General features: G+C 38.3%; 1 protein-coding gene across 1 annotated transcript in view; it reads right to left on the bottom strand.

Annotated features, from left to right (window-relative positions):
- Positions 1-2678: 2678 nt before the first annotated feature.
- The window catches only part of LOC126339003 (uncharacterized), an 83155-nt gene continuing 62275 nt past the window's right edge, over positions 2679-23558 (bottom strand). The window contains exon 5 of the mRNA XM_050001595.1: positions 2679-4680. Within this exon, the coding sequence (XP_049857552.1) occupies positions 4278-4680 (403 nt within the window). The 3' untranslated portion in view covers positions 2679-4277. The remainder of the gene's footprint in view (positions 4681-23558) is intronic.

The raw sequence follows: 23558 nt of genomic DNA, 5'->3' as shown, positions 1-23558 counted from the left end.
GTATGGTGAGGCATTGGCGTCGGATGTTGTCTTTCAGCATCCCTAGAGATGTCAGTCGATCACGATACACTTGCGACTTTAGGTAATCCCAAAGCCAATAATCGCACGGGCTGAGGTCTGGGGACTTGGGAGGCCAAGCATGACAAAAGTGGTCGGCTGAGCACATGTACTCATATATTTCTCGAAAGAAAAATCACACAGTATCTGTAAAATAATAGACGTAACACAGTGGGTAATAACTGACAATGATGAACATAGTAGAACCAACATTTTATTGGCAGTCACCTATAGTTTCAGTTTACACAACTCTTCGCTGCCTTATACACTTCTTTCAAGAGGCCTACTTTTTTCTGAGGTATTTCTGAAATCAGTGAAGGTATTTTAAATCTCTTGCAACTCGAAGGAAATGCTTATTTTTGTCATCAAATGTGTTTCATTTAATTGAAATTAAACAACAGTGGTCTTAATGAAACACACATACCATTTGGCTTGCTTTCTCCATCTAAAAACAGTTCATTACAAAAGATGTTTATAATAGTACTTAAGATTTTTGCTCACAAGTGGGAGAAATACAGAAGTCCTTACTTTTTTTTGTCAGCTAATGTCATTACATACCCTTTAGATCTCAGAATTTGTCAGGGAAAAATGCTAAACCTTGACTGGAAATTAGGGAAATATTAGGGAATTTCACTTGGGAAAACTCGTGGCAACCCTGTAGTCACACCACGTGTTGCAAGGGAGGACAGTCCATGGAGGAAGTAGAAGGCTAGGAAATATTGATGGTGCGCTAACATACGTAACAGAACAAGACATAGCATGAAGAGTTAATAAGCTAACAAGATTGTATGTTAACTTACCTTCAACAAGAAGTATGTTATGCAGGGTAGGAGTTAGAAGGTTCACGATGAAGGATTTCATAGAACAGAAGATGAGGTGCTAATGTTCTCCTAGTATACTGGAAATAAGTAAACTGAAAATACTCAAATAGTCAAGTGTTGTTTAAATCTAGTAGCTATAAGAGAGCCAAAGATGGAAATTGCAAAATAGGTGTAGGAGAGGAAAAGGGATAGATGGATCCGTAGGAGGATGGCCTATGCCTTGGTCAGGTGAATCCACGAGAGGAATGATCTGTACTAATTCATATATGTAGCAGAGATATGAGGATAGGCAAGCCCATGAAATGGATGGTCTATACCTGGGTCAGATGAATCCATCGGGGGAATGACTTGTACCATATTTTTTTTGTGTGTGAAGGAAAAAAAGAGGGCATCCAAATCTACAATTGCATAGAGGTTTGACACAGTGTCTGCTCTTAGAACGAGTGTAAGTACAGTTAATACAGAAGTACGAAGATGCATATTGACTGAAGGTCACGATACAGAAATTTCCTTCAAATTAGTTATAAAATTGAATAGACTTATGTGATAGCTGAGATGATGGATGGTTAAGCGTATAATTTTAAATAATATTGTGTTTATCCTGGTTGCTGGCGAGAAGGAAAGTTAGTTATTAGTATTTTATTAATGATCTCATTCATAAGCAGGCATATCACCATCATCACAGTTGCTCAAGAAAGTTATAATTAAGCTTTACTTGTTTAATAAGAATCGGATGATGACTCTCTTTGTCCATAGTCTCGATGATTCGAAGCGATCTGCAATCCTGTGTAAATAAAATGTCTTGGTTTTCTTGCATTGCGTAGTCAGTTGAGGAACCTCAGATCAAGCGGAAAGTTCGCTTTGATAGAGTTTAATTATCTGAGGAAATAATGGCGCACTTGGATCTAATAATTGCAGGTTTGTTTCCAATTCATCGGAAGTTCCCTTCTGATTACCAACGAAACGACACCTCTGTGCAAATTTCCAAGTAGAGAGTACATATATAATGAATTTCCTTACACACCTTTGATGTAAATGCTCTGTATATATTTTCTTGAGTAGCATACAATATATTTTCAATCTCTTTCTTCCAGTAATCTTGATAGCAAAATTACAATTATTCAATGCAGCTATTCGGCACGGAGAACATCCTAGAAGTCATCTCAACACACCAGAAAGAATATTACAAAGAGTAATTAGGCGCTCATGGAATAGTAATAGTACTGTACTACTTTGCGCATCGATTCTCCGAGTATATAGATGATCAAGTAGGAAACGTAATTCACTCATAGAATTGTGCAGGGATAATTAGTAGAATATAAAGAGATATTACAAGAGCAGAGGTGTTCCATACAAGTTGACAAGAGCATGTACTGAGATTTTCCTCTAGAGATTGTATAGTAGACTTATACCTGACAGATAACTCCTCAGGTAACAACAATGTAAGAAAGTGTTGGAAAATTGGTTCAAACTCACATATGCATATATGTATACATACTTGTTTCGAATAAAATAAGGATGTAATTCTCAAATAATAGATAAATGAAAAGAAATCTAAATGGTGTACTTGTACAAGATTAAAGATAATGAAGTAGCTAATAGCATGAAGAAAAATTTTTAACAATTTTTTAAATTTAAATATTGTCAAGAAGATCAATATACATATTAAAATAATATATCTTTCTTGGCAGAAAGACTGGTCATTACATAACAGTTTACTGCATAGCAGAATCTGCCTGAGACTAAATAAAAGAATTATCAATGTCTAAAGATTTTTCCAACATGTCCAGATAAATCATTTATTGTGCAACACACACATGCTTCATGCTAGGTTTAGAAATAAATTATTGGTTGCCCTTGCACGGTGTCTTCCTCATCTTGCTAAGGATATGGCTGTAGGGAACAAATCTTGGCTGGACATTAGTAACTCTATGTCCCTTTGTTCTGTAGCTGACATTAAATAAACATAGATATCATCATGTATAATGGCTTCCCACTTATTTTTAATAAGTCTTAATTGTACTCACTCTAATTACCTGGTGGATATTAAATATGTCCAGGGTGTTTCACAGTTCCTATTACAAGCTTCTAGGTATTGTCCAGCAGATAAAGTTGTGACAAGGAACCCGCGTACAGATATGTACCATTTGGATGTAAAATAAGTTTGAAGACTTGGATCACTTTCAGATTCCTCACTGAGAACAGGCTGCCATCATCACTCCCCTGACATAATGTGCTCTTTGTTTACAATCACTGCTGCAGCAGATACACCATGTGTAATGAATACAGTGTGTGCAATGAAGAGCAGGGTTACCACATGGAGCATTTGTAGATCACATAGAGTGAGAGATTCGAAAGTGATCTAATCTTCAAACTTATTTTACATCCAAATAGTACATTTCTGGACATGGGCTCCTCATCAAAAATTTATCTACTAACTCTCCTCTACAATCCCTAAAGCCTGTATTAGGAATTGTGAAACACCCTGTTTATGAGGTTTGTCCTTATAATGGAGTGAAGCTGGTACAGTGCTAATGATCTACTCTTTCTTGACATTTCCCTTGATCATTGTCTACCCTCGTCCACACTACAAGTGGATCTCTCTCATCCCGGTGTCTGACTTGTTCTTCCTTTTAACCTTCCACAACCTACCTTCTCTCCTCCCCAAGGAAGGAACTATTTGTTCTGAAGAGTAGTTCTATCTGCACTACTATGCATTTCATTTCCTGAAGACTGATCACCAATTGTGGTTCATTTATTAGTTTTCTTGACTGAAGATTCCTCTGATACAATTAATACCCATGTATTTGCAGGAAGTGATTTAGGGAAGTGACAGAGAACCTCAGCTAAAACAGCGTAATGGAGATTTGAACTCCATTCCTCTCAAACAGGAGTCCAATATTACAATCTCGGTGGCATATCCCTCTCGGTGGCATATCCCTATACATTATTTCTACAAATAAATTATTTTGAGCTTCGTATCTGATATACTGGATGACTTCCAGACTGTACTAGTGTGTTTTCCTTCAGTGTGATTAGCATGAAACCAGCCTATTTTGTCCTCCGCCAGTCTGTCCACAGAAATCTCCAAACCTCCACATTCTGTCTGTCTGCCTCACTCTCTCATGCAGCTCTATGTAAATGATAGTTGACAAGAAACAATAGTCTGACTACAAGTTTACATAAACAAAAATGAAATAACATTAGTTACATATTAGAGGTGCAACTGGAAGCAAATTACTAAGGCAGTATGATTAAAGAGCTGTGTAAATGTGACCAAATACGTTTCTTACAGAGTCATACTTTTTCAAAACATGGGATGAAGTTAGGACAATGTCAATGTTAAAAAAAAAAAAAATGATTTTTTTGCAAGGATCGTCATGATAACAGGAGGCAATTTTAACAGCATTTGCAATTGTTTTGGACAACAAGACATTCTTTTGTTGACTGGAATATCTGTAGACAGCTCTCGCCTTGTATGCACTTCACTTTCATCTCAAGATTGAAATCATATCCAGAATTTTCCTTCTTCTCTGTAGTTTGGTTAGGCAGCCACTCCATTGACTGCAGTCTTAGAGGTGACATTTGCTTCACACACTTCAGGTCCAAAGTAATTGAAAAAGATGGATCACCAGTTTGTCTGTGGCCATGCCTTTTGAGTATTTTCTGTACAATGGCACTATTGCCACCACATTCAGCTCCATTTCTGAGTGTTACAGCTTTACGTTTGTTCTTAGTTTGATTAGCACCTTTATCAAGACAATCAAGAAGATTATTCCAGCGCACAGTATTCCGAAGGTACCTGTAGAATGAAAATTTTGTGTGAGAAATGGTTTCATATTATAAAAGTCAGTAATCAAAATGTCCATATGTTGGTCTCTGCAAGCTACTCTTTGTTATATTTTCTAACTTACGAAAAAAGGCTATAACACAATCAAAATTACATTTGTTGTGTTTCATGTAGAAAAATTAGTTAGTTTTCATTTAGAAGTAGACATTCAGATTTCATTCTTTCCTCTATTAGCAACAGATGATACCACTTTTATTAATTGTAAGTATGCAGCAACTGTATCTCTCTCTGAAACTTCCTGGCAGATTAAACTGTGTGCAGGACTGAGACTCGAACTCGGAACATTTGCCTTTATCTCTCTCTACCTATTCCCGACACTATGTTTTTCCTTTTGTCTCATCATAGTGTGTTCACAGATGACAAATGACATTATGTCTTGCTCAGAGTAATTTAGGGGAGAGCAATGTTTCAGAAGCAGAATTTCATTGTCTCATTGCATACAAGTTTAAACCATCGGTCTAATGTTATCAGACTCACCAAGTAATAAAAATTTCTGCAACCCGGAGGTTGGTTTGAATGCTACTATATATTGCTAGGCATGCTCCTAAGGGAGGTGATATGCCCTCACATTCTTCCAAACAATGCTTCTGCCATGACAATTATCAGCGTTGTTCACAGATCCAGTTATGCATGCGTTCATGCACACACTTTGTTCCATAAGCACCATCATGCTTGACAGCCTTCCCCACTATGAATTTAATCTCATTCCAGTTACACCATATGCTAATATGAACCTCTATTTTTTGTTATTAAGATAAGGCTACATCCATGCAATAGGAATGCCTTTAATGCCACCTTGATTTGGCAATATTGCAGGAAACATTAACAGCATAATTCTTCTTGTTTAGTTCTCTCAGAACAAGTTCATGAATTTAAATATTGCTTTCTCCACATAGAATCAATGAATGAATTAGTAAGTCATTCATTAATAATTTTCCATAGCTCCCATCAAGAAAAAGAACCTACAGCGATGCTGAATGAGTCAAGGTATACATTCAAAAAAAGACATGGAAATGATAGAAACTCCATCTTTAAATTGCATTAAGAATAAATTATCACTACACTGCTTAATGTTATTCATGATTAAGCAATCTAAATTTAACATGTTGAGTAAGTTTTTCAGAAAGCTGCAGCACTAAAAAATGTTGTTTCCTCCTTAGTTTTATTATGAAGTTCTGTTAATCTGCTATTAGTAGCTTCATGTTTACTTGATTACAAAGGTATTTTTCAAAGAAAATATTTTCTTGTGCTGAGTCCTATTAACAGCATATAATTACTTGTCATGTAGCTGTGCAACAAACACTGCCACTTCCCTGTGCAACAAACACTGCCACTTCCCTTGTAATTAACAGAACTTTTCAATCTCTTAATCTAGATATGAAGATAATGTGTAGAAAGAGTGGCTAAAGAGGCAAAGTTTTTAATTTTCCTTTGAATTAATAAAGATTTCCAATTACTTTGTTTATAATAAGCAGGAGCTTCTTGAACATCTCCCCACCAGTGCACAAAACTCCATTTTGAACCATAGAAAAGGAGAAATGCTTACTTGAAAATTATTTTTACATCTTGCATTATGGCTGTGTAAATCACAGTTCAACCGAAACTAATTTTTATCATCAGCAACATAAATCATTGAGGAGTAAATGTATTGGGAAGTCAGTGTAAGACTTCAAAAGCTATACAGTTACCCACTTTACAAAATAGTCTTACAACCCACTTCCGCTGAAAAAAAAAAAAAAAAAGACTTTATTACTTTAGGGGATAGTTCCATCAGACAACATGCACGTCAATACTCTTTGTCTTTAGGTCAACACAGTTAAGAGATGCTTTTAAGGGCATAACACGCTGAATGCTTCTTCTTGATTATCTATGTCTCCATTTTGTATTTGCATCTCAAGTAATTTTACATAGTATATTTATTTATTCAGCCATTTGATGCATTTAAATTGATACAGATCATATTGTGAAAGATAGGCCTTGACATTGTGATTATAGAATAAAACAATGGAAAATCCAGGATGGAATGTAACACACAGTGTATTCTATAATTTAGTGTATGTATAGAACAATTACAGAAAAGTAAGCAGATGATTTCTAGATTTACAGTTTATGATAAATTGTTTTATATTTAAATTTGCGTAGGTATAGTTTATCAAAATTGAATGACAGTTACTCCTGTTTTCTTGTTTTTGCACGCATCATACTTTTGGGTTTACTATCATTTATCAGAAAAATTCATTTAATGAATAAAATGGAGTTTTCTCCATATTTCTGTCTCTGTGCTTAATAGCATTTATGTTCCTTAGTTGGAAGATTTTTTTTAAAGACAATTGAATAGGTATGTCATCATGTATGTTACACTTTTCTCATAAGAAACTGTCCTGTTTTGAATTGTTCTTAGTTTCCAGCAGTTTCTTGTTTTCTATTAATGAACTGCCTCATTTTTCTTAAACTTAAAGGATTTCAGTACTAACAATTTTTGCTAACTTCTACAATGCATAGCAGTCTGAATTTAATATACAACTTAAGTTAGTTTATCATGAAGGTGGAGACCCAAAAATTTTGCACAAGGTACTATCTCAAGTTTCTTCTCTTTGATCTTTAGTACAATCTCAGATGTTTTTATTACATATTTTTATAGCTCATATGCTTGTTTTTTTTTTTGTAGGTTTAGCATCAATTTGTAATTTCTAAACTAGTTCTCTAATTTTCATCAGTGTGCGGCCATTAATGTTTACTTCTGGTACTAACTGTTCATACTGCTGGTTTTAAATAGTATAATATGAGTTCTTGTGAGCTTCAGACTTAAACTGTTAGCTGTGAACTACTCTTAGCTGTCTTCAGCCATCACCTACACTGTGTCTGCTAAGGTCGAGTTTGGAGGCTTGATTAGTATGCTTCTGTAACAGCGAATATGACAGTTTCTGAACTGGTCTTTAAAGTCATTGGAGTATTATGGAAGTTTAATGTATACTATGTGTACAACTGTGACTGTGGAAAAAAGGAGGCCTAAAAGCCAAAAAACAGGGGAATTATTCTTCTCGTGCCTTAAAACATGTCATACTATACTGACCTTCGTTCTTGTTATTGTTTGCCACATGTTCCACTCCTTGTTGATTTTGCGAAGAACCTCTAATTTCTTATCAGTTCTAGTTTCCAACATCCTCCTGTAACATCACATCTCAAATACTTCAGTTGGCTTCTTTTCTGGTTTTCCCATAGTTCATGGTTCGTTACAATAAACACGCCTTCTCAGAAATTTCTTCTTCAAATTAAGGCTGATGTTTGATATCAGTAGGTTCTAGTTTTGGCCAGGAATGCCGCCTTCTTTGGCTGTGTTTGTCTTATCCTCCTTGCTTTGTTTGTCATATGCTATTTTGCTTCCAAGGTAGGATTCCTTCCCCTCCCCTATTTCATGGACATCAGTTTTGATGTTTAGTTTATCGTTAATCTCATTTCTGCTGCTTCTCATTGCTTTCATCTTTCTTTGGTTTACTCTCACACAATATTCTGCACTCGTAACGTTCTTCATAGCATTCAAAAAAGTCATGTAATTTTGTTTCACTTCCAGTACAGGTAACAATGTCATCAATGAATGTTGTTATTGATATCCAATCACCTTGAATTTTAATCTCTTGTGAAACTTCCTTTTATTTATGTCATTTTCTTCAGTTTATTGACTGAACAGTAGGGGCAATAGACAGCATCCCTTTCTGACACCCAGTTATTCGGATAACCTTATTCTTGGTGTTATAATCCTATTTTTCCTTCTTGGTTCTTTAACATATTATATGCTTCACAGGCGTGGCTCATAGTTTCCCTATTCATGATGGCTGCAACATTTATGGTTATGGTGCCAGGGCTCTCTAAAATGTTTATACATTGTATTTCCTTTCCATAATTAACTACTTAATAATGCCAAAAGCAAACTCCAAAACAAAATCTATAGGTAACATATTAAGCAGCCAACGTCATGTTTTGTAACACACTATGACAACAAACAATACTAAAAATGATGAGTATTGGGAAGATCTTTAATGCAATGTACACTCATGTTCAGAAAAAAACAGAACATCTTGAACAACTAGACATGACATGTACATTAGTATGTTCTGTAGAAATGACTAGCATCTGAACCATGTCGGTCTGAAGGTTCAAGGTCAATATCAATATCACTGCACAACATCACCTACAAGTAAAATGTGCCTGTGGCTCTTGTTGTTGCTATAAATTGAATGTAATGGATCAGTGTGACTTGAGTAGACATGCAAAATGCTTTGCAGACATGTGGGGAACCGTTACATCAAATTAGTGAGTTTGAAAGAGGGCACATTATTGGCATGAGAGAAGACAACACATTCCTCCAGGAAATTGCTGCTTTTGTGGGACAGTGTTTTGACAGCGCAGCAGGTGTGAGCAGAATAGTTCACAGAAAGCTGTAGAGCATGACGAGATGGGTCAGGTTGCAACTCCCAGACCACCTCCTGAGAACATCGAGACCTCATCCGAATGACATTGCAGGACAGATCTGTGTCGTCCTTGATACTAGTACAAGAGCAGAACAGTGCACGGCCACGTGTTGCTGCATGAACACTGGCTCTCTTGGTGTCACAGGATGTCAGCCTTTTGCCCTGGCCCACTAGATTACAAGAACAGTCGCCAATCAAAAACGTGTGGGATATGGTGATATGACGGGTGCACTGCTGTGACTCAGTGCCAACAATACAGATGAATTTTGGAACCACTTGAATGCAGCATGGATGGCTATAAACAGGATTCCATTCACACCTTACATGTGTCAGTGCCATCATGCATGGAACAAATTATCAGGACACATGATGAACACTTTGCCTACTAGGCAACAGGATACATGCTGAATCAAGGTGACTGAAATGCTAATCATTTCTGCAGTACATAGTAATGTAGATCAATCCGCGGCATTTATGAATTAGTGTGATGAAATAGCGATGTACTGTGACACCACAGGTACTGTGCTGTGACTGGTTGACAGAAGCACACTGAGTAGTCCCCAAGCTGATTTATGTTTTGCGAAGCTAACATGCCGTGTTTGTTGGGTTTCGTATTTATACTTGTGTATTATGAAAATATCCACTTAAAATAATAACACACCATACTAAAGATGTCTCCAAAACATTATTTTTGTAGTTTGTTGTGCTAAAACATTGGGAAATATGATGCTGCTGGCTAACCACGTTCCTGCACAGGAACATTGTTCCATTGAAATTATGTATTTGTTCTCGCCTGGATTTGCACTCTTTGTTCTTGATTAATGTGTGGATTGGGTTTGGGTACACCAAGTTCTTTCAGTTTCACCCTAATCTCACTTTCCAAACTTTTCCCTAACAAATTACAAATTGCCATGACGAGCCAGGACACGGTGGGGGCTGGTATAATGAGGCTTAAGTGCTGGTCTGACTCCATCTCTACAAAGCACGACATGAGTGCTGGTAGACAATTCCTTGTGCACAGATGTTGGTTGTGAGTCATGACATGATGCTGGCTGGGGTTGGATTTGCAAGATGTGCTCACATGAATTCCACTGCCAGTATCTCTGTGGAGGTATTGTCCACTAGGATCACTTCTGACCTATGCGTAAATCTGTCTACGATTGTTAGAAAATAGTGCTGCATGTCTGACAGCAGCAGTGGTCCCACGATGTCAGTGTGAAAATGGGCAAATCTCTCTTTTGTCTCCAGAAAGTTCCTGATGGGCACGTGGATGTGGCGTGGAACTTTACTGCATTGTCAGCCTAGGCACACACGAACCCATTGCTGGCAATCCTTCTGTAACGCAGGCCATACGTAATGGGGGGTGAGAAGTTTAGTGGTTGCCTTAAGTCCTGAGTGACAGACATGAAAGCCCTGAAAATGCACTTTCAGAGCTCTGCTGGTACGTATGTGTGAATCCTTCCAGTGGTGGTGACACAATATAATTTTAGGTCTGTTCCTGGCATGTTTAGGAGTGAGTTGAAGGCCTGCCTTAGTATCTTTGAATAGGTCGCAGAGCTCCTGATCAGATTGTTGCACATTGGACAGGCTTATGTTTTAGGTCTGTTCCTGGCATGTTTAGGAGTGAGTTGAAGGCCTGCCTTAGTATCTTTGAATAGGTCGCAGAGCTCCTGATCAGATTGTTGCACATTGGACAGGCTTAGGAGGTCAACAGTTTCCATTAAGGCACCAACTGATGACAAGCAGTCAGCTACAACATTATTCAACCCTGAGACAAACTAGATATCCATCAAAAATTGCGCTACAAATTCAAGTTTGTTGAATTTTCTCAGCGAACACTTGTTGTTGCTGTGTCAGAAGGAGTAAGTGTGGGGTTTATGGTCTCCATATATTGCAAATACTCCTGCTTCCAGTTATGCATAGAAATATATCATCACTGTGTAAATGGCGAACAATTCTCTGTTGTACACACTCCATCTTTGTTGTGCGGGCATTAGTTAGTGTGAGAAAAAGGTGAGGGGTTGCCATATTGTGTTTACATATTGTTGGAGTGCAGACTTGATGGCTTTCTGTCTAGCATCCACTACCAATGCCAGGGGTGCATTTGCCACCACATGAGAAAGGAGTGCATCATCGGCTATGCTATTTTTGGCAACATTGAACATGTCAGTCATCACCGGTATCCAATGTATGAGTGCTTTGCCTTTTGAGTTTGGACCGTCCACTGCGCTGCGAGTGACTCCTGCAGTTCGACTGCCCATGGCAGGTGGCAGTGGTAAAAGTTAAGCATGCCGAGAAATGTGCATAGTTTCTTTGCTGTTACTGGACATGGAATATTTAACATGGCCTTGACCTTCTCTGGTAAGGGCTCTGATCCTTCCAACAAAATATGATGGCCCAAGAAAGCTATTTCTGGTTGGTCGAATACACACTTAGAAACATTCAGGACAATAACGTGTGCATCCAGGTGCCCAAAGACTTTCTTGAGATGATGCTCGTGTTCCACTGGTGGTGTCAAAGACAAGAATATCATCCAGGTACGCAAAACAATTTGTAGCACTGAGTCTATAAATTGGTGCCGTTTTTGCACAATGTTCCTCAGGCCAAAGATCATAAATAAACTTTCAAATAGGCCAAAACATGCTATAATGGCCATTTTAGGAATGTCTTCTTCAGCAACAGGAATCTGGGTGCACATTTTTTTAGCGCAATCAAGCTCTCTGAACACATCAAGTTATTTTCCGTTAGGAATGTGGGTGTACACAATGACTGTGATATGACTTTCAAATGGTAGAGCCCAGCAATCAGTCGTCCTTTTCTCAAAGCATTATTTCATGGTGTCAAGGCATGTCCTAATATGTCAGTACCCTGTTGTTTGGGCTTCTGTCACAGTTAATTCAAGTCTTGAACTAACTTTTACAGAAGCCCGAACAGGGGGGCTGACATACTAGAATATGCATTGATACCATGAAGTAGTGCTTTGATGATGGCTAGGCACTAGCTGAAATCTTAGATTTACCTCATAAAATCTGAGAGAAAAGGACAACTGATTGCTGTGCTCTATCATTTGAAAAATGCTGAACACTTGTTTTGTGCTTGAGGTGTGGTTGTAGTCTTTCAAATGCAGCACAGGGTAACAGTCAGGCATGGTCCTTGCATTTAAGGTATGGTAATCACTGCATAGTCACCATGCTCCATTCTTTTCGGTATGAAATGGAGGAGTTCGAAAGACGACTGATGCCTTCAGCCAGCATGGTATCGAATTCTGCTTTCACGGTGGCATATTTGACTGGGGTCAGTCGTCTGCGCCTACATGATACTGGGGTGCCTACCACGCTACTGATATAATGCAAAGTATCACAGCATATGCATTGCAGGGCCCAGGGAGGCCTTGTTAGCTACAAAAACTAGCTAAGTAGTTTGGTGTACTCTCCTTCTGCCACCTGGATGAACTTGTTGACACAGCCAGCCGCGTGGCATTGGACTACAGCTGTAGACAGCCTGGTGACGGTGTCCATCAAGTGGGTTTTGTCAACGTCCAGGAGCAGGCGGTAGTGAGCTAGGAGATCTGCCTGCTTTATAGGCTGTGCCACATCTGGGACGATGAAATCCCATGCTAAGGTAGGTAGCAATCCTACATCTAGCTCCACATATTGTGTGCCGTGTGTCTGGATGGTGGACTGTTAGCCACCGGCAGTCGGTGACCAGGCGGCACTTCTGCAGTTTGTCTCTCAGCAAAATACTCAAGTCCAATCCCATGTGGACCAAATATTTGAGCCCCTACTGGTGGTTGATTGTAAACAAACAGGCAGAAGAACAACCAGACACATCAACTTCTGCCAGGCACTTAAGGTTGGCATATTCGCGCAGCAAATTACCCCTTATGTGATTGGTCACCGAACTGCTGATGGTACCAAGATATTAGCTCCTTGTGAGTCATCACAATGAGGAGCGCTGGCTGCAGAATGACTCCACAATCTTTATCGATATCTACCTTTAATGTGGCAGTCAGCAAGAAGTTTGCTCAGTTGTTTGCTTAAGATATCATCTTTGTTCAACAGGCCAGCATTCAGTTGCTGTTTCTGCACCGCGACTTTTTTTGTTAACTTGTCACAATTCATCTCCGGTGGCACTGTTATAATATCCTGTACCTGTAATAGAGCTGACTAACCTCTACATTTGGTAGAATCTGTCATTATTCCAGGGCACAGAAGACCTGCCTCCATGTGCACAAACAAGAGCATAGGGTTTACTGTCAAAATGGTGGAAGTTGTACTGCCAGTCTTGAAGTAATGGCTACATCATTATCCAGAATGTTTCTGTTGTGCAACACCGTTTGTTACCAGTAACTTACAGTTGGACAGGGATATTAATCCCATTCCTTCCAAATATAAGTCTGGCAGCTTGAGAATTATATTGGATGAAATTTGTAATAATATATGCTGTGCATGTGGCACCTTCTCTTGTGATCTGTATTCCTGGCCATGAACACATTCGGGTCACCAGTGTTGCTAACCTCATATGGATACAAAGCTGCGGCCTAGTTCGACATGCTCTTCAGCATGTGGACTAAGGACAGCAGTTATTGAATTCAACAATTTGCTGCTCTGAGTTACATACGTGTAATAAACTCAAATAGGAGAGAGAATATGAATGTTTATTTCCTTCAACAGTAGTGGAAGAACTAGTTACTAGTCAGTGACAACAGAATAATTAATTGCTAAATCACAGAAATCACTGAACGTCCACGTGTTGCAAGGAATAAGCACGAGGTAGCACTCCAAGCACCAGGTACGTGAACTCTTTGACATTTAGTGGTGATCAGCTGATCGTACAGGCCAAGTGTGCGATCTCACATATCACGTAGTTAATTAGCAATTAAAGCCACATACAGGTTAACAAACTATTATGTTTTTGCTTAAATTCTGGAGCTCATACTGTTTAACAGTCAGATCATTAGAGACAGGGAATTAACACAGACAAAGAAGGGAAAACAAGTGGATTATGTAGGCTGTAACGGTTTTAAGGAACTACTTCACCATTTGTTACCAGTAATTTGCAGTTGGACAGGGATATGAATCCCATTCCTTCCAAATACAGGGTGTACATAAATTTCGAGAACACTTTCAATTATTTATTGCACAAGAACTAAACCTTGTACAGATGTCGTAGATATCACATTTTGAAGAGAAGCTCTGAAAGTATTTTTTAACAAACATTCGATATGTGAACCACGAGTGAGCCAGCAGACATCAATATGGTTAATGAATTCTTGCCATACCCATCCCAGCATGGCATCGTCGACTGCGGCAGTCACTTCCCGTATTCTCTCCCGGAGCCCTGCTACATCATGTGGCAGAGGCGGTACATATACCAGATCTTTAATGTGTCCACATGGAAAAAAAGTCACATGGACTGAAATCTGGTGATTGGGTAGGCCATTTCATGAAACAGCTGTCCCATTCTGTAGCATAGCCAACCCATCGATGCGGCATGGTCGACTCATCAATGCGGCAGCTCTGTGTTCAGGTACCCACAAACTTCACAATGAAAATGGGGTGGGGCCCCATCCTGAAAGATGAACGGAGAGTCCGGTTGCATTTGAGGCGTCAGCCATTGCTGCAATATGTCCAAGTAGGAATGTCTAGTGACAGTGCTCTGGGTGAAGAAGAATGGCCCGTACAGTTTTCAACGTGACAAGGCACAAAAATCATTTACCTTTGGGGAATTTGTTGTGCTAGTGGTAAATAGCCTTCCTTGTTGGTGGCTTCTTATCGTACTAGGTTCTAAACATCTGTTGAACAGCTGTAGCACACTTGTTTTTGTCGAACTCCAACACACAGAAAGCTCGCTCCACATGTGAACTCGCCATGTTTACGACTAGCGCTAACTATTGGCAAATTACCAAACTACGCTGTGGCAGAATACATGAAAAAAAAAAATCAGGGTTTCTCTTCAAAATGACATATGTATGATATCTGTACAATGTTTGGTTCTTGTGCAATAAATAATTGAGTGTTCCCCAACTTTAAGTACACTCTGGTTTGGCAGCTTGAGAATTTAGTAGATATCAAATGTTCCTCACAGTAATAATATGGAATGTTGTAACAGCGTAAAATAATAACCGTCTGCTATTTGATCCTTGGGACTGTGTCTGTAACATGACAACACTTTCCACTTGCAATACACAAAAATCACCTTCATACTTGAATGTGTACTGCTCTTGTGCCAGTCAGCTTGTAGACTCGAAATGTTGTCGATTAAAAACATACGGTCAGAAAGAAATTGAAACAGCCTTTTTTATGCTTTTTCAGAGTATAACACCACATTGTCATGTCTCTTTAGAATGATGTTTCAGCCACTGTTGCAAATATACATCAAGAGGCTGGAGTATGCCAAAGTCACATTCAGATCTAACATATTGTTATTGCGTCCTGCTCCTACTGCCAGTTTGTCTAGAATGTATCTGAACAGTGTATGTGTTGGAAGCCAGGAGTGGGGATGTGGGGGGAATGGCATCCTTTGTTTTTAGTAGGTATTATTTTAATTTCTTGTGGTTGTATCTGAGAAAAAAGAGTAAACCCAGTACAATGGCATAATAATTTTTCTGGTGGCAGCGTTAAGTGTTATCAGCCACTACTTATGGACACATCTGATGTGGAAATTACCCAAGTGCTGCAAGTTTGTACAAATACTACTGCTGGCAGCAAAGACAATGAAAGTCTGTTTCCATTACTGTGATTCATTTTTTGTGGCAGGCTGTTTCAGCTGCCACAAGGCCGGCAGTGGCCACTGCAGTCTTGTGCCTGACACTGTGTGCCCCACTGGCAGCCACAGCAAGGCCTCACAACTGATTCAGTGGCCTGGCCTGATGGTGAAACATCACTGTGTGTGCTGCAGTCAACATGTTAATCTTGTAAATTAGTAAGAAAGCCGCTGCTTTGGAACAAAAAGAGTGCCTTCACAGTTTTGCTATGTGGTTGGTGGTCATACATGTTTATTTGATTACAACGGTATTTTTCAAAGAAAATATTTTTACATCTGTAAACAGTGAGTCCTATTTACAATAACACACTGTTACTTCTCATAAAACTTTATAACAAATACTGCTTCTTGCCATGTACCTAACAGAAATTTTCAATCGCTTAGTCTAGATAGTCAGGCAATTTGTAGAAATATTGGCCAGTGATGTATGTTTTTAATTTTCATTTGAGTTAGCATGGGTTCTAGTTTTCCTACTTAATGTTCTGAACCATAGACAAAGAGGCTAAGTCTACATGGTGGTGGTGGTGGTTAGTGTTTAACGTCCCGCCAACAACGAGGTCATTAGAGACGGAGCGCAAGGTCAGGTTAGGGAAGGAAATCGGCCGTGCCCTTTCAAAGGAATCACCCCGGCATTTGCCTGAAACGATTTAGGGAAATCACAGAAAACCTAAATCAGGATGGCCGTAGACGGGATTGAACCGTCTTCCTCCCGAATGCGAGTCCAGTGTGCTAACCACTGCGCCACCTCGCTCGGTTAAGTCTACATGAAAATTAGTTTTGTGTCTTGTATTGTGATTGTATAAATTGAATGTCAGCTTATTCTGACTTTTATTATCAGCAGCAGAAACCATTATAAATATATTGGGAGTGAGGGTTAAGAATTTCAGGTTCCTTAAAAAAAGATTTTTCAAGATGTATGATTATCTGCTTTACACAATATCTTTACTGCTTGCTTCTGCTGAACAAACACTTTCTTTTCTTTAGGTGCACTGCTCCAGAAGATAATTTCATAAGACAAGAGGGAGTGAAAATATGTAAAATGAGCCAAACACTCTTATTAGGTCCTCACAATGGCCAATGCTTCTAAAGGCACATTACACTGAACTGATCGTCTTAATTAGTTTACCACTTCCTATCCACCTGGACCCAAAGATATATTACGCACCGTGCTCCATTCAGCATATGTCCACTAGTGTCTCCTTGTGGTGCTAAACGGCCATTGTTGATTGTTTCAAATTGCACAATTTTTGTGAGAGTGAGACTTTAACTCTTAGTTGTGAACCACTGATAGGCCTGTTCAGTTATCAACTGAGCTGTGTCTGCTACAGTTGAACTTGTACCCTTGATGAGCATGCCTGTGTCAGTAGCAAACATTACAGTTCTTGAATTGCCCTTTAGTCATTGGTAGAACATTTATGTAGATTAGAAACAAAAATGGGCCCAATACAGATTCCTGTGGCATTACACATGTGACCTTTGTCAGTTTCCCAAGGATGGTACCCTTCTCTTGTTTATCGTCGGGCATTTGCTGCTCTCTGCGCACAAATGAAGGATGCCACATTTATTTACACTGATGGTTCAAAAACATCGTTTTGTGTTGGGAGTGCCTATATTATTGGCGACACCCCAAATCGATTTCGGCTTCCCGACTGGTGTTCGGTTTATACTGCGGAGCTTTACGCTGTTCTCCAGGCTGTCCAATACATCCGTCGCCATCAGCGGATACAGTATGTTATCTGCTCAGACTCTCTCCTCAGTCTCCAAGCTCTCTACCCTGTCCACCCTCTGGTCCACTGGATTCAGGACTGCCTCCACTTGGGGGGTGTCTCTGTGGCGTTCCTCTGGATCCCAGGACATGTTGGTATCCATGGAAACAAGGCGTCTGATATAGCGGGCCAAGGCTGCAGTATCTCTTCCTCAGCCAGCTATTCGCATGATTCCCTTCGCCAATCTACAGAGTGTTTTATGTCGTCGTGTTGCTCTTTTACGGCACACACATTGGTCGACACTTCCCAATAATAAATTGCGCGACGTGAAAGCTCTTCCCTGTGCTTGGACCTCTTCCTCCCACGAACTCGTCGTCGGGAGGAGGTGATTTTAACTAGACTCCGGATAGGGCACTGTCTTTTTAGCCATCGACATCTTTTAAGCAGCGATCCTACCCCACTCTGTCCCCACTGCTCTTAAATGTGGACGGTGAGACACCTTTTACTTGAGTGCCCCTATTTTACTCTGTTACGTGCCCATCTAAAGCTATCGCCTGATATACTTCCATTTTAGCCGATGACAAGCGATCAGCTGATCGCGTTCTCGAGTACATTAGTGCCAGTGAGATGACGTCAGTAATTTGAAGCTGTTTTTGGGGACAAACAACCCACCTTCTATAGTGGTTTTTAAGCTTTCCTTCTGTTTTTGATTTCCCCACTTTTTGAGTTTTGCTCTCAATGCTGCTGGTTTCCTAAGTCACAGACCGGGCGCTAATGACCGTAGCAGTTCTGCGCCCTAAAACCACACCAAAAAACAAAACAAAAAGAAAGAAAGAATAAATGTTGTATTCCCCTATCCTGTTTTTTTTTTTTTTTTTATGTCCTAAATACAGTCTGTAATGAGACCCTCTGCTTTCTGTTACTGAGGCAGCATTCCGTCCATGCAAAAGGGATGCCATTAATACCCTAACATTTTAGCTTGCTAAGTAGAATTGTGAGATCCACCAAGCAAAGTCTCTGGAAAGAAGATACCAACAGAATACTTGTTTAACTCTGCTAGTGCTTCATTTGTCAGGTCTTGCATTCCTTTCTGAGCGCAGAATCCTTTACGAAAGTGAAACTGTGAATTTGTTAACATTTTTCGCACATTTAAATGAGTCAGTACTCTGTCATAGGCCACTTTCTCCAACACTTCCAAGACTGGAAGGACTGATATAGCTCTGAAGTTAGAAGTGGTTTATCTTCAGTTCTGTAGATGGATGTTACTACAGAATATTGAAGTCTGTCAGGAAATATGCTCCCAGTCATGGATTGATTACAAAGATAACTTAATGGTAATTCTATAAAGCAAGCACAAAATTTTAATATTCTGGTAAAAACACCACCATAGTCAACAGAACCACTAATTTTAGTGATTTTATGAATTATGTAATCTAGTTAGTGGTTGAATTTTTAAAGCTACCATCTGTTGGTGATGTATGCAGTGTCTGTACAAGTAAATTTAACACATTTGCATTTGACTGTTTATTACTGTGTGCAATGTTTAGAGTTATGTAAGAAAGTAATCACTGAATTTTATGGCTGATGGTCTGAATAAGTTGTCATATCTGTCAGTGCTATTTTCTGGGGACTCAGTCTTGCAGCGTCTCTCTTTTTTAATGACAGACCGAAGGATTCAACAATACTGGAGGTAATTGAGTTTCAATTTGTTACCCAAGATACTTTGATCGCTGAAGTAATATGCCCTTCATCTTTGATTCTGTTTAAATTTGCCCCGTATTTGTTCTATGTGAAAGGAAAAATTAGACTGTTTTAGGAATATGTTGAAGGAAGATTAAAATTTTCTAACACTGATGCTACATAAATTTTTCCCCTGTTATTCCTCCGATTTTTTCTCTAAACACTGATTGATTCATTATTGATGATTCTGTAATACAATACTTTTCTTTTATGATCTGTACCTAATTGGTCATTATATTTTATTGTGAACATTTGAACAACATGTTTGGGTAAACCATTAATTATTGGTTTTACAGCTTCGTCCCTGCAGGTTGTTGAGTCTAAAAACAAATTGTCAATAGCTGTTGCACTACGTCCTTCAATCCTAGTAGAGAATTTTACTGTTGAGACTCAATCAGAATTTGATTGTCTCATAACATATGTGTTACATCATTGATCTAGTCTACAGGAGAAGGAGTGGTTCACACAAATACTGTGGATAAGTCACAGAAAATTCCTGCAGCATTTTGTGATTTGTTTAAAGTCAGAACTAACTTTACTCATGAATTTATTGATTGCATAAACTGTAGTGTTGCCTTTTTGGAAGCAAAATTTATTTCTAGAGTTTACATTAAACGTACGATAGAAATTCTGAACTCAAATTGCAATGATCATTTAAAATAGTTTAGAAAGCACAAAGTCTGGCAAGCAATATTCTTCAAGCGATGATTAACTATTTTAGACAGTAGATGTACTATCATATTTTAAGCCATGTTAATGACATTGGTATGTATTTCACCTCATTCCAAAGAATTCTCTCTTCTTAAGTTTAATATAGTTTTCTCTGCGTTTTTACTGTTACTGCGTAAATTTAATTGACTCATTCTTGCTCTGACTTGAGCCAAATAAATGTGCATTATCTTTACGCGTGTCTATATCAACATCAGATTTTTCTATAACTATATAGAATTCATTACAATTTTCTGATATCTGAGCAGCATTTACAATTATTTTTCATGTACCTTTATTTTAAAAATTTCCTGGTTGCTAGGTTTGATTCCAAGTTCAGATTTGACCAATTGTCCACACTGCCTTGCATTTATTGCTGCCCCCCCCCCTTTTTTTTAATTAGTGTTTGCCATTTCCTTTGCTGCTTTTACAACCTTACTAAACAATTTCTTTTTTAATATGATTTAACATTGTTAATAAAATCAGGACTCTTACTTGGTTTCAGTTCTTCGCGTAACTGTCTTTTTCTATTACTAGATGTTTTTATGCCAGTGGTAATCCACTTTAGTTTGTTTCTTGCCTTTCTTCAGTTGACTATGAGTGGAAATTTTCAATGAAAACATATAAAAGCTGTTGAAAAACATGTTAAATTTTTTGAACATGACCTGTCATGTTGGAATGACAACTCTACCACATTTAATCTACACCAGAACAAATATATGTTTCCTTCACTGAACTGTATTTTCATGACATCTCCCATTTATTTATTTTTAGCAATTCAATAAGCAGAGCAGAGTGCTCTGACATACCTAGGTCTAAAGAGAATGTGGAAATGTCATCAAATGTAGAATTTATTAAAACATTTTCTTACACATTGCTGGTCACTCATTTACTAAGGTGAAATTTAGTCTAAAGTCAAATTCTTAAATTAAGTCAGCAAGCTTTGTAGAAGTGTTTGTTTACTTGCTATATCTATGTTACAGCAATTTTTTTTTTTCCGTTTCTTTTGTGGGTTTATGTAGCAGACACTGGAATTTCTCTAAAAATAATATTGTTACATCACTACCCAGAAACCTATTTATTGAGATGTTAATATTACGTTACTCTAACTACACAGCAACTTTCAAATATAAGCTCCCAAAGTTCTGTTTCCCTTAAGAAGATGGGTAAACACCATAAAGTTTTCTAATTTATTTAAAACTGTGATAGAATCTTTTGTGAGCTGACATTTGTTTAGGCAACTGACTCTCTTTGATGTTTCTTCCTTCTGAAAGAATAATTTGCAGCTCATTTATCTTCATGTGTAGATACATTGCCCTTAGGCTGTTTACATTCCAGTACATTACGAATGAAGACTTGGTCTGGCTTACTAGGAGTTAGTGTGTTTCCTGATCCACTACTGTGGCCAGCATTCAGAAAGCTGTTAAACATAATATTCATTATCCTGAAGGACTTGAGACTTGTTTCCATTTGTTGCATACCTAGATTTTCTTTTTAATTGGTTCTGCAGTAGTACAATATCCTGTATCCATCAAGATGAATCTGTTTAAATTAACTAATTGCCATGTGATGTTCTGGGATACGAACAAGCCTGCTGACATCCCATCTACCATTTCGTTTCAAATCCTGGATGTTGTACAAGCTGCAGTATTTTGTTGTTGTAGTCACAGTAACTGTACTATATTTAATCTGCAGCTTTGTCTTTCGGATGAATTTACTCTTTAAAAGCCCATGTGAACAGATTGGGAATATTCTTACCCATGATCCACAATTTCACTTCACAAACATTGTGCAAGCCATTGTTCAAGTACACCTCGATTCTGACTCTGCCATCCATGTAGATGTATTCTTTTATGGCATTTGTGGTTAACAATATCCCTTTCAGACCCAATTGAAAACTATTTGTAGAAACTGAATGAATTTTGAATGCCTTGCTTAAGAAAAATAGGTGATTATAGCAAAAGCCAACAGAATGTCGCAGTTGTGAATGTTAGGCATAATCTGTAATAATTTATCAGATACAAGTAACTCAAATGTCAAATATAGAAAAAAATGAATGTCATAAAAAAATCACCATAATGATACAACATTAAACTGGAAATGGATTTGTAGAATCAAAATACATTTTTGAATTTCGAGTTCGAGGCATCAATTTCTTTCAAGAGGAAACTCCCACTTTTGCTACAAAACAAATTGTAAATTAATATTCACATGCTACAGAGTTCCTACTTCTGTGTTTGGCGTGTTACAAAACAGTTTGAATTTTTCAAAAGGCACAAATACATATTACATTTGGTACAACATGTTCTTGTTCACTTTGTACAATCTGCATGCCTACAACATCTTGCAGTAGACATGCCTTCACCTGTGGACCAATGTATATACTCATCAAGCCTTCTGTCTAAACAAGGCTGATCAGCAGGTCAGTACTTTTTCTCAGGAACCTGCACTGCCCCATTCTCAGGGTTTTCTGTGGAAGGCCTTTGTTTAGCAGAGAACAAAAGTGATTCTCCAAAAGCAATTCTGAAACCAAAAAGATCTAGCTAGATGAATTAAGAGTTTCAGAGTCCATTTCCTTGTTTTTATAAATGTACCCATAATTTGATTGCAAATGTAAACTCCTCGTATGCTCATATTATATTTTGTAACAATTGACGGACAAGGAACATTGACATACACTCTTTCCTTTTCTCACAGGGCCTCCAACAGTGGAATGGTTGTAAAACACATGTCAAAGAACACATAAGAATCACTCTCTAGTGTTCGAATCAGTCGAAGCACAATACTGGTCCTTGGCCATAGTTGCTTTCAGGCAGAGTTGTTGATTTTCCCTATTAAATCTCAAAATCGATGATTAATTCTTTGCTCATTGATGAAACTTTTTTTTTTTTACATATTTCTTCATGGAACAATGACCAGTAAAAGATATCATCTACTCACTGATAGAGTAATGGCCTCTGCTGGGATCAGGCAATCTTCATGAAGTCTATTGCAGGTTTTGACCTTTCCAGAGAGCTTTCTTCACGTTTTTCACTTCTGGAAAACGATTTGTATCAACAAGATGCAACGACTTTCATACAGAAAAGAAACAATCCCTTGTGATATTGTCTACTATTAATGGAACGCGAAATCCATGCTGCCAATACATTGTGAGACATGGGTATTTGATATTGTTCATTAGAATGGGTGCTCTAGAAATATATTTTTTTTCCTTCTTCCTAGGTGGTAACTCCCAAAATGTGCCCTGTTTTAGATAAATGATACTTGTTTGTGTATATGGATATGGGTGCAAGCTCAAAAAATTCATCAGTAAAGTATGTTTGAAAGTACTTTATAGGAGTCAATGGAGATTCATGGAAAATATCAGATAAAGGAGGGCCACGTTAAGAGAAAGGGCGTTTCCTCCACAAATGTTTTCTTGCTGTCACTCGATTCAGTTGTT

Source organism: Schistocerca gregaria, chromosome 1 (genome assembly GCF_023897955.1).
Source record: "Schistocerca gregaria isolate iqSchGreg1 chromosome 1, iqSchGreg1.2, whole genome shotgun sequence".
Taxonomy (NCBI): Eukaryota; Metazoa; Arthropoda; class Insecta; order Orthoptera; family Acrididae; genus Schistocerca; species Schistocerca gregaria.
This window is presented reverse-complemented; position numbering and strand designations above follow the sequence as displayed.